We start from the raw sequence: 12,916 nt of genomic DNA on the forward strand, positions 1-12,916 counted from the left end.
GGCAGGTTATACCAAGTTCTATCTTTGACATGAATATGATTTCATACTTGCATAATAGACTATAGATCATGGCAGGGGTAAAAACGGTAATTCATGGATAGTGGACACACATCTGAGCTACCCCAGGATAAAAGGGAAAATAATGAATAAAAGAATATTCCTAAGTTGAGCAGGCATTCTAATATAGCCGTGCATTCGAACAGTTGATAGTCATATAATCCATGTGACTAGAGTTAGAACTAGGTCTAGGATGATGGGGAGATCCCCGGGCCTGGTTTGCCAAGCCATAGAGACATTCACGAACTCCTACACGAATACCCGAACGTGGAGGATTACGAGGGATGGACAGGGCTGTCACCACCTACCGCCTACCCCTCAACCGTGGAGCACCGTCATATTCGTAGGTTTCCATGTACCCGAGCACAGGGGCGAAGCCAGGATAAATGGCTGCTGGGGTCGGTACTCAAAGTACTAAGTGCTAATTTATAGGGTCCGATAATATAATACCATGCATAACATCAAATTATTAAAATAACAATGCATATTGTGACAAAATAAGGTTTCACAAGAGTAGTTACCTCTTACAGTTTTCCTCTACGACTACGATCCTCCATCTTATGAAAGCGAACTATCACATCTTCGATTGGAATTGCATATAGAAATTCTGGTTCCACGAAGCATATGATACAATCATTCATAAATCCATCTCCAATACGATTTCTCAGTATTGTCTTCACAATTTTCATTGCTGAAAAGCACCTCTCCACCGATGCAGTGGCGATAGGAAGAACTAGTACTAGCTTGAGAAGCCGATAAACCAAAGGAAAAGCCAAATGTTTTTTTGTACCCACCATCAACCTAGCAAGCTCAGAAATAGTGTTCAAGTCGGCAAATCTTTCATCAGCTCGCATATTGTCAATGTAAATATTAAGCTCTCGATCAAGATCCTTAAGTTGTGTTGAGTTGAAATCATCAGGATATGACTTAGCCAACTCCATTAGACTCTCAGATTTGAATGCCTCAAAAGAATTCTTGGGATTGAAAGCAGCGATATGAGTAAGTAACTGAGAGTTTACCTCATTGAAACGATCACTAAACTCTGTAAGCTGCAAGTCAATAATTGGGTTCAAGCAATCATATCTATAATGTTGATAGTTAGTGCGATTGGTCTTTTTTCTTGGCCTATGGCGATCAATATATTCCTCATCCATATCCAACTTAGGAATGCCATGCTCTTCACAAAAGGAGTATACAATCTGCAGCAAACAATCCCAACCATCATCTCTAATTTGCTGAAATTTCTGCTTGGTTAACTTCACCTCTAACATGGCCTCTAGGATGTCTTTATCTTTCCTCTGCAAGGACAGTGACAAAGAATTTGCATGGCCTAAAATAAGCAACATTAAGTGCAAGTGAAACACAAAGTCAAAATCCTTGAGATAGTCTAGGAGACCACGGGCTTGCCGTCTCTTTGCATCATTTGGACCTTCTTTTTCCACATATTGGAGAACTTCAATAACTTCAGGGAATAGATTGCTTAGGCTCTTAAGGGTTCTATAATGAGAACCCCAACGTGTGTCTCCAGCTTTTTGAAGGGATTGTTCTTGATTTAATCCAGTTCCACTAGTTAGTTGTCCAGTGCCTATGGCTTTTCTAACTCTCTCCTGTTGACTTTCTCGAATGATATCTTTACGTTTACAAGAAGCTCCTGCCACACTAAGCAATAGAGATATCATGTCAAAAAAGTCACTAGCATCATCATTCTTTTTAGCCACTGCGACAATGACTAATTGTAGCTGATGAGCAAAGCAGTGGATATAATATGCTGAGCTATTCTCTCTCTCGATTAAAGCCCGTAGTCCATTGAATTCACCTCTCATGTTGCTTGCTCCATCATAACCTTGTCCTCTGATTTGCTTTATGCTCAAGCCATACTTAGCAAACAAATTGTCAATGTTAGATTTCAGACATGAAGCCGACGTTTCTTGCACATGAACAACAGCAATAAGTCTCTCCTTTATTACCCCAAGCTTATCAACGTACCGTAAGACAACTGCCATTTGTTCCTTCCCAGACACATCAGCTGACTCATCCACTAAAAGGCAAAACACATCACCATCAATTTCTTCAATAATAGATTTCACGATGATCTGCAAAAAACAAGTAAAAATCATTATATACTATGAGAGATGACATAGTTTGTAAAACAAAAATAATGTGACAGCCTTTTCTTACCTCAGCAAAACAATTCGCAATATCCCTTTGAATTTCTGGAGCAATCATCTTATTATTTTTAGGAGCATTACTTCCAACAGCTTTCTTTACTTTGTCATTTTCATCTGCCAAAAGTTGTACTAACTCTCGAAAATTCCCCTTATTGGTGGAATCCACTGATTCATCATGGCCACGAAAAGCTAAACCTTGATGCAATAAATATCGGACAGCTTTAATAGATGTCTTCAATCGAAGTAGATGCTGCTCTTTAGTGATATCACTCTGCTTGTTTAAAACATCACCAATCGATTGGCCGGGCTTCAACAAATTGTCGCATCTCTTCACAGCCGTGTTATGAAAACTATTACATTTGCTGCCTACATGATCTCGAAGCCTATCAGATTTGTTCCAGCCATCCCAACCATCTATTACAAATGCATCATTCCCACCTTGACCCTTGTTGCAATCTCTGAACAAGTAACAATATAAACAAAAACACCTATCCATCTTTTCACTGTACTCTAGCCAACCATATTTAGTGAACCATTCATGTTGACACCGTCGTGGAAAACCCGCTATCATTGTCGTTGGAAACATAAAACCAGGTGGTGGCTTACAAGGACCTCTAGTCAAATATTTTCGCCTTATGTCATTTTGCAATTTGTCGCCTATGTAATCTGATATTCTCCTTCTATCTGTGGGATCATATGGAAGCTCATCAAAATTTACCTCCTCTCGTGAGATCCGTGAAGTGCGCTGAATAGTACAATTAATGTTTGATGTAGTGCCATCCCCATCTCTTCTTATTCTTGAAGTGTCTCCATGATTATTCTCATTATCACCGGCTGGGGGTAATTTCCTTTTAAGAAATCCTTCCAAAGTGCTCTGATTGCCTATCAAGTTACTAAATTAGTCATATAATAAAAAACTAAAGCAAACAACAGGTATGTGTACATTATAAATACTAGATAGATACCTGGCATCTTGCTGGAATGAAAGAGAATGGTCTTGACTTCTTTGCTGGGACGCAAGTTACACAATGCTTTCTGAGAATCTGAGTTCGGATTGTATAGCTGGGAAAAATAAAAACCCTAAGACCTCAAAATTCAGACTTGATCGTTAATTGCAAACTGCATAAATGGGTATTTGTTGTTTGGGGTACCTTGTCTAGATGCTTGAGAGTAGATAGGAGTATAGGACAGCACAGGAGAACATGAGATCGAGAACGAACTGAGCTACCGACGAGTGGCGGCTGAGCGCAAGCTGCTGGGTAGGGGTGACGCCCGCAGGAGGATTTGCGAAGCTGAAAGGGTGCGTGACCTGCCCCCGGGTTCTACCAGGCTGTTAGCAGACGCTGGATCGGAGGCAAGGCAACGTTTGGCCTTCTCCAATTCACCTATGTGGCCTGCGTATGTATAGATTGATGGATCGGATGGGCTGAGCCTGAGCAGATGGACTGTGGACTGCTGTTGCTGGGCTGGGCAGATGGACTATGGACTGCTGTGCTGAGGCCACTGGGGTCTTACGTGATTTTTACTGGGGTCGTAGCCGGCCAAAAATTGCTCGGTATAAGGGGTTGGGACAAAATCGTCGGTGTCGCTAGACCCCGATGCTTGAACGTGGCTTCGCCACTGCCCGAGCACCACGCCCATGTACAAAGAAACTACCCATGTCCCCCAAGGACTCCAACCCTACGGATTGATGAGCTAGAACATGGGCAAACCCGAAGGCACAATGAACCGTCATCCCAATCCTAATCCTACTTCTACTCATACAGATCATATGAACAATGAAGAACAATGATGAACATGTTATGATTATAACATATAAACTATAGACTAGTTCATATATTATGACTATAACATGAACAAAACTATACTCTAGTTCATATGCACAACCATATAATAGATATAAGAACTTGAACTTGGAAGAACACTTCATAAGGATATTCATACCGAGTAGAACTTCTTCCAAGGAGACAAGCTCTCCTTGCTAGCTTTGCCTCGCTCTAGTAACTAAAACTAAAACTATAAAAACTACTAAGAGAAAGTAGAGAGGTGGAGCTTCAAATGTTGTGTGTTTTGAGAATGAGCCCTCCTCCCCTTTATATTGTGTAGCATGGTCGGTTTGGGGTGCAAAAATTAGGAAACCTACGCCAACCGACCAAGCATGGTGGCATGCAACCGCCATAGAAATTTGGGCCTAGGCCGTGCTGGGGGCATTGTGGCCGCACCCTGCCTGGCTCCGCTGCCCACCGCCTTTGCCAGGTGGGCTGTTGGTTGGGCCTGGGTTGCTTCCACGGTGGTGTTCTGCCCAGATAGGATGTGTAGGTGGGCTCTTGCTTGTATTCTTCCTTTGCGCACTTCTGAAAATATGTGTTCCGCTCTGCGCTTTCTTCTCTGTTTTTATTCATTTCCACTCGATTCCAGGGTTTATCCTGCAAAACATGTTTTATCGGAATACAAGTGGAACTAGGTTAATAGTATATGCATATGTGCTAAAGTTTGCATATTTCTCCTGTTTTGGACTTGATTTGGCGGTTCTAAATGTGCAATAGTGACCGCCAACACTTGATACCACACTTGTACTTACGCTCCAGCATTTTCATGCAAGGCCAAACTCTACAAATTCATAATCAGAAGGCCAGTGCGACCTAGGTCCATAATTGTACTCCTCAAACTCACACGATGGGAACCCTCTCTGCAAAAATCAAAAGTCTTAAGTGTAATGTTGTATGTGCAAAACACATAGAAACTCCCAAATACATTCATTGCATGAGAACTTACACTATCTGGCAATCCACAACGGTAGAAGGGAGTGAAAGCACCATGTTGGCTCAGAGTAACCAGTACCGCGGACAATCCAGAGTGGCAATGAGGAGGATTGGCTCGACGGTATAGACTAGCGTCAATCTTCTCTCCCTCTGTCATTTCCGGAGGGTTCGGTGGCGGCGCAACTCAACGAACAAACTCAGAATATGGCTAGCTCTTCCAGGGGTTGTGAGGAAACAACCTGATCACCGGTTCAAACTTTTCATGGCCATTGATCTACTGGAAGAAGTTGCATCCCTGCAGATAGGCATCAAGCTTGGGGGCACGCTTAAGTTGACACGTGTAGAAAGCACGGCCCGCTGAATCCCGATGCCTTGACTGCTTAACAAACACCGGTAAGCCACAGTCACGTAATGGTGTAGGTAGTGCAGGTAGGAAAAGACCAAAGCCAGCATGATCTTTGGGATAATGTTAAAAGCGCCATTCAACCTGAAATCAAAGTTATCAACGAATAATGTTACAACGTAGTTCAACAATTTATATGTGCCCTACAACTACGTCCAACCAAAGTATCCTCGTAGAAATCATCTCTATTATCATGCAAACCTACCAAGTCAAACTCTATAAACAAAATTAATCACTGCAATCAACGAAAACCTAGCACGTAACCACTATAGTTTAACACATGCAGTCAAACCTAGAACAGTGCCAACCAATAATGTTAGAACGTAACGCAACTTCTTTCATGTGCCCTACAACTAACTCCAAGCAAAGTATCCTCATGCAAATCATCTCTATTATCATGAAAACCTAACAACTCAAACCCTAGAAACATAATTAATGCCGGCAATCATCTCTCTACGTAAAAATATAGACATGCACGTAAGCAGTATAGTTTAACTTCAATCAACATACGTAAAGCTAATGTCTTGCTTAAAACAGTCCAACCCGGCCAGACAGCTATTCAAAGAAAGGCAATGAAACCCTACAACAGTGCCATCTACCCAACAATGCAAACAATACAACAATCTAACAAAGAATACAGATACTCAGCAGTGTAAACTAAAGAAAAATATCAACTTCCAGTAAATCAAAGAACAACCAATATTGCACACAGCAGTGTAAACCATACCGGTATAAGAACATGAACTGAATACATAAACATCAGAGGGTGAGTGAGAGATACCTCCTGCACAATTCCGTTGCAATCCAAAAGCCTAAACCAAACTTGATCAAACATCCAAACAAAATGAAAAAAAGAGAGGAGAGAGAACTGACCTTCACAAGCTCCTCACGAGTGCTCAGCACAATGGGGAGAGAGAAGAGGGAGGAACAAAGGAGTTGGCCCGTCCCCTTTAAGGCCCTGTCGCGCTATCCCGCCTGGCGTGGAGTCGGTGGCGCGACAGGGTGGGCATCGTCATGCACCACGCCAGCCGAAGTCTGCGGTCAATGCCACCGTGGATGCCGTTGTTGCGCCAGCCCGTCTGATGCGACTGAGTACTTTGGTCACACAAGCGAGACTGGTGCGACCAAAGAGGTTAATCATGTGATTTCTTTTTTCAAGAGGTTATTATTAAACTATCTATTAAAAAGGATTAAAAAAATCCTACGTGGGTGGCATCTCATTAACTCGCAAGGATACGGACTAGTGCTTACAGGAATACGGAGTACGTACTCGAAAGCACCGATGACCTTGACTTGAGCCATGTGCTTCACTGTGCATCCGTCCATGTCCATCAGTGGTCCACTGTTCACTGTCGTTTGCTCATGACACAGACCTTGATCCACGACTAGGAGCAGTAGAGGTCAGCTCAGGGCCGCAGCTCTCGTGCCAGCTGGTGCATGGTGTGTGGCCCATCCAAAGCGCGGCCGGCAGGGTGGGTAAGTCGAGTACGATTGCGAACGAGCCAGTGGCTCAGCGGCGGTACTCGCAGTGGGCAGTCTGCCCGCCAGCGTTCGATCCCGGCGATTGCAGCTGGTGTCGTATCCGGGTGTGTGCTGTGCAGCACCCTAATATGAACAGTCTTCATTTGGAGCGGTTCTAAGTGTCTATCTCTTGCGCGTGATGCCACAATGGGATCGTGACGTACCCATCGTCTACGAAATCAGAGGATTTCGGTGATCTAAGAAAGACGCAGTCTTCAGATTTGAGTGTAGTTATAGGTTTGTTTGTACACGGGTGGTGTGGGTAGTGTGCGTGTGTTGAGTGGGCGTGTGTGTACGAATAGATGTTATAGCTGTACCTAGATGAGAGGCATTCAAAAAAAAAAGTCGAGTTACGATTAGTTAATGATTTGGACCTGGTTTGCACGTTTAGTAATTTTAGGGAGTGTTTGAGATTGCAACGGAATTAGTTATAATAAAAAGATAGAATCACAATTAGCCCAGTTAACTGCTGCTCTGCCTATTGCTACTAACCATGAGAAGGCAAACGCCATAACTATAAGAGGTGGCACGTCTACTCGTGATCCACCATATCCGACAAGGACAGGTAAGACACCAGTGGCAGTGCAGAAAGAAGAGAAAACAACCGATGAAGTTGAACAATTTGGGCCACAAGAGCGAGAATTACAACAAGATTTTCGCGACACGGCCCTCCTACCGTTTCCACGTAGAAATCGTAAAGCCAAAATAGATGAGCAGTTTGGTAAGTTCGTAGAGGTAATTCAAAAGATATGGGGCAGTTCGACTGGTGCAAAATTCCTTCGGAATTCACTGTTCACGGATGGTTTTCACTGTTTACGCTCTCACAAATTTCTCCAGATTCCTCCAAATTCCTCCCAGCGAATAGGGCCTATATATCAATATTCCGTTGCTAGATGTCATACAGGTACCTACCTATGCGAAGTATCTCAGAGAAATCCTCAACAACAAAAGACCACTGCCTTCCACTGAGGTAATCAAGTTAATGGAGGAGTGTAGTGCGACCATCCTAAATACTTTACCCGTCAAGAAGAAGGATCCAGGATGTCCCACAATCAATTGATGGATCAAAAACCAAAACTTCGAAAATGCATTATGCGATCTTGAAGCAAGTGTCAGTGTCATGCCCAAAAAGGTCTTCCACAAGCTCAATTATTCAACACTCACGCCAACATCAATGTGCTTGCAACTAGCCGACCAATCGGTCCGCTACCCTGCAGGAATCGTTGAAAATATTCCGGTAAAAATACGAAACTTTTTCATTCCCATAGATTTTGTAGTACTTGACATGCACGAAGATATAAAGACATCCCTCATCCTTGGGAGGCCCTTCCTAAGCACTACAAATACTCACATTGATGACGGAGCCAGAGAAATTAAATTCCGTATCAATGGGAAGGAGGAGCGATTCACCTTCAAGCCAAGACCGGAAAAATGCTCCAATTTGGAGTGGCGTGAAAAGGAAGTGTAGCCATCAAGATCTCCATCTCCGGGACCGACAGATGCATCCAAAGAATAAATCTGAACGGAGAAGTCAACCCTCGCCAGGAGGTAACTCGGTAATTATCCATATTTACTTTTTTGTATTGCATTAATCATTTTATCTTAGCATATTTACTTTTCAAACTTGCATCATAAAATAAAAATTTCTCATCATGGCATGATAAAAATCTAAGCCCCATGTAAATAATTTGTACGACATAAACACCCGTAAGAAATATTTACCGTGGCGGCATAAAAATTTAAAAATACCTTCATTCAACTTGTTATATTTTCATAGTATCATAAATTATATTTTTGCATTGCATTTTTGTACGTATACACAATAGAAATACGGGGACCGGGACCCATAGACACATGGGGCCCACTCAACCACCACACATCACCTCCATCTCTTCACTTTCACCTCCATTCTCCACTACCCACCACTCCACCGGCCATATCCACCGAAAGAGCACCGACGAAGTAGATATTTTGCTTAAGCCCTAAGTAAAGATGGGTTAGGGGAAGTGGGAGGCCGTTTGGCCACCTTGTGGGGCCGGCCGGCGCCACCACTAGGCCAGCTGGCCTGCTGCTGTGCCGCCTATAAATGGCTGCTCAACCTGGTTGCTCTCGGCCTCAATCACAGCTGCAAACCAGCCTCCAAGTTCGAAAATTCAAATCCCACATTCATAGTTCAATTTTTTTTTGTGAAGAAGTAGTGTTGGAGTAAGAAAGAGTGAGAGAAAGTTTAGGTGTGAAAGTAGTGCTGAAATCTTGAGTAAAAGAGAGAAAGGTGTTGCTAAAAATTGAGAGAGAAATTATACAAAGGAAGAGGATACCAAAATAATATGATATCCAAATAACAAATTTTCTAGTACACTGGTATTGCTAGACTAAAGTGAAGAAAAACATCTGTACAACATGTAGATCCTAGTTCTATCTAGCAGACAATCTCTTTCTTAGAAATAGTATTATAATAAGGTTTCATCTGATAAATGTTCACAACACCTGATGTGAAACAACAAACAGCAAACAAAGTTCTGAACACAAAGCACATAGAAGTGACCAATAAACTTTTACACCTCTTAATTTGCTAATTCAGTAATTCATAGTTAAGGAAAGAAAAAAATTCTGACTCTTCCACTTCTTGACAGCAGAAAGTGCAGGAGTCAGAGTCTCGTAGATGAGATGATGCTCTCCTCCTTTGTGCAGTCGCAACATCTATCAATTAGCACCAACCACACAAAAACAAATTAGATCCAGTGGCACTCTACTCTTCCAAAGCACCTTTGCTCCTTTCGATTCAGTGGATCCCAATGTTCTCTGACAACCCTAGTTTTTCTGTCTAACCCTGACCAATGATCTGATCTGATTGATGCCCTAGGGAGAGGGGGTCAGGTTATGTAGTCCTGAGGGTGCAACGTGAGCCCTTGGATCAAACCGACTTAAGCAACGGCTTAGATGCGTCCTCAAAGGCGGTGGGAGAGTCCACGTGGAAGGGGACTGATAGGTGGGCCCATGGGGACCAACCAACCTACAGAGGGGGCCGGCCGGCCCCACCTGGCAGCCCCCCTATCCTCTGCTTCGGTGGTTTGCCTTCTGGTGTCTTCTAGATCCTTCCCACGTCGGTATCGCGGCGGAATTCTGTAATTTCATTTGATGTTTAGGTCCTCCTTGGTGGGTTTCTGGATAAATCCTACTGGAAACACAGATTCACCAAAACTCATGGAATTTATCAGTTTAAACCCCTAAACCTTTATCAGTTTACATTTATGCCCTTATCCATAATTAATTGACGGTTTATAATGGTCGATAACTATCGTCAACACGCTTAGCGAAAAATCTTGGATTACTAGAGGATGCTTTGATCACATGCATTACTACTCCCCGTTGGCTGATAGGTTATGATTATTTTAACCATGCTCACATGCTCAAGAAGGGGAAAGATGGAAAGTTAGTCATGACGTGTGTTGATCACACAACTGAGATTCCGTTACCTAACCGGAACCTTGGTTTGTATGTTATGGATTCTCTTGTGTTTGACCTATAGAGAATAGAGGAGGCACCTCGCCGGAGTGCATCGGTGAGAATCATGTGCAACCCGCAGCCTTGATATCGGGGAGATGATCCTACTCCGGAAGGCCCAGCATACACCAGCTATAGAGGATTTGAGGAGGCAGGACCTTCCCAGGTTCACCATCCGGAGCATTCGGGGTTGGGACCAGCTTGGACCTTCCCAACCTGGGTATGCTGGATGGGAACAACCTGCTCAGCACCATTCAAAGAGCTCCTGGCAACAGGGCTCGAGTGGGCCATGGGAGGACGGCAACTTCGATTATTACCAGCAGCCGGCCTATGAGGACATCTCCAGCGGCTATGAGGGAGGACGCATGACCTTCTCTGGTAACGGCTTCCATGACCAACACATCGGCCACCATCTGCCACCCCCCCCCCCTCGGTTACCATGAGCAGCAGATGGAGCACGCACGTTTCGACAACAGGCTGACCACCATCGAAGAAGGTCAGCAAAAAAACCGAGCCACTCTCCAACAGTACTCCCAGTGGCAAGAGGAGGCAAAACAGTGCCTCGCCGCCATCCAGCAACTCCAGGAGCAGGAAGATCAGAACTGGCAATATTTGTTCCGGGGTCTGAACATCGACCCGCCTTTTTGAAGACTATAGCAACAACCAGCTTGGGGGAGGAGCCCCCACCATCAGTCCAGATAAGTTTTCTTTTCTTGTAGTTTATTCTTTTTCTTAGTTTATTTAATTTGTGCATTTACTATTTGTTGTTATTAAAAAAAGATGCATAATCGAGAAAACCAAACAAAAATTCACCTTTACCTTATATATATAATATATATTAGTGTGTATAGTTTGCTTTCAATTTAGTGTGCTTTAGTTATTTGTTTTATTTTTAGAGTCATATAAATAAAAGGAACTTGAATATGATCTCATATGTTAAAACATTGAATAAATGATCTAATTCCTTTCAAGTACCTAGTATTCAACCTTGAATTTTCATGAATTTTGGATAGAATTGATTTGACATGAGAATTTGCGCTGAACTTGAAACTCGTGGGTAGCAATGCTTGATCTAAGTCTAGGTAATAGATGGATATGATATGAGAAAGTCTAAGCTACTATTTATCTAGTCTAAGTGATACTAAAATTCTAAAGATTTATCTTTGAAAATATAAAATACCACATGATGAGATCCTGTATGACAAAGTGTGAATTCCTACTAGAGCCAAACATGTTTATATTTAGGAAAACTTTCACTTATATGCTGCTTGTCTTGCATTGTGTTTAGTCAAGCTTTGTTGATGCCTTATGAGAGGTTTGTCATGCTTTTAAAATCAAGGTCACGTACACACTACCCTCATATGCACTATTCTTACACTGCGAGTAGACACAAAAACATGCTTTTCATCTAGATTTATCCAAAAATATTTTACTCCTACACTGGGAGAAAACACTAAAAATATTCTTCATAGGTTCCCACCAAATAAATGCTCCAAGTTCTTGTTACTATCTCTTCAATAATTTCTGTGCAGAAAAGAGGCATGTGGCTATGCAAAAGTTATTTAGAATAAGAAAATAAAAAATGGACAAGTGCCCAAATTATCAAAACAATGGGTACTTAGATGCCCGCCTGAAAAAAAAAGAAAAAAGAAAGAGAAAAGAGATGAATAAGATAGACCATGTTTTCTTGCAAATATTTCCAACTTTCAAAAGAGGGATATGTTTTTAAGGAGTATAGTAGAATTAGGCTAACCACCACATATATCCACCATATATTCCACACACATGCACATCTTAATTTGATTGTATGACTTAACTTTCTTTGGATCCATTATTTGACTTTACAGTATATGTATTGCAAGTATGTTTCTTTCATGTTATCACCCTTCCTATGAGCTCCACATAAGCATTAGTTGTAGGAAGAAAAGCATAACACCATCATTGCCTAGGTGAGGATCCATAAATACCGCGTATTTTGAGAGACTTGAGAGTGTCATACAATGAAATCTCTGAGTTTTATTTTGAAAACTTGCAAAAACTCCAAAATAATGGTTGAACAAAGAACTTGAGACATAGTGCTTGACTTGATTGTTCTATCTTTCAATTGCTCAAGACCCAAGTAATGGCTATAAGCCCCATTGTTGAAAGTAATATGAGTAAGTTTCAAAGTCAGATTAGTTTGGTCTAATCCGAAGGAGAACTCTTGTTTGAATACATGTGTACTTTTGAGGAGTTGTTACGACCCTAATTTTCTGATCCATGCCTAGTTTAGCTTTGTTAAGGGACTAGCAAAGGGTAAGCTTGGGAGAATTATTGACGGTAGTTACCAACCATTATAAATATCAAAATAACCCAAGATAATGCTTGAAAATGATCACCAACATAGACTTAGGAGTTTAAACTAACAAATTCCATGAGTTTTAGCGAATCTATGTTTTCAGCAGGGTTTAATCAGAAAACCATCAAGGGGGATCTAAACGTCAAAGGAAAAATAGGAATTC

At 42.1% G+C, this 12,916-nt stretch overlaps 1 protein-coding gene across 1 annotated transcript; it reads right to left on the bottom strand.

Annotated features, from left to right (window-relative positions):
- Window positions 1–485: 485 nt before the first annotated feature.
- LOC136485450 (uncharacterized) lies at window positions 486–2,526 on the bottom strand. Its single transcript, XM_066482326.1, has 2 exons — window positions 2,236–2,526; window positions 486–2,150 (listed from the first exon to the last, which is right to left on the bottom strand). The coding sequence occupies exons 1-2, from the start codon at window positions 2,281–2,283 to the stop codon at window positions 582–584; spliced, it is 1,617 nt and encodes a 538-aa protein (XP_066338423.1). The 5' UTR covers window positions 2,284–2,526; the 3' UTR covers window positions 486–581.
- Window positions 2,527–12,916: the final 10,390 nt, after the last annotated feature.

This window comes from Miscanthus floridulus, chromosome 10 (assembly GCF_019320115.1).
Source record: "Miscanthus floridulus cultivar M001 chromosome 10, ASM1932011v1, whole genome shotgun sequence".
NCBI classification, from domain to species: Eukaryota; Viridiplantae; Streptophyta; class Magnoliopsida; order Poales; family Poaceae; genus Miscanthus; species Miscanthus floridulus.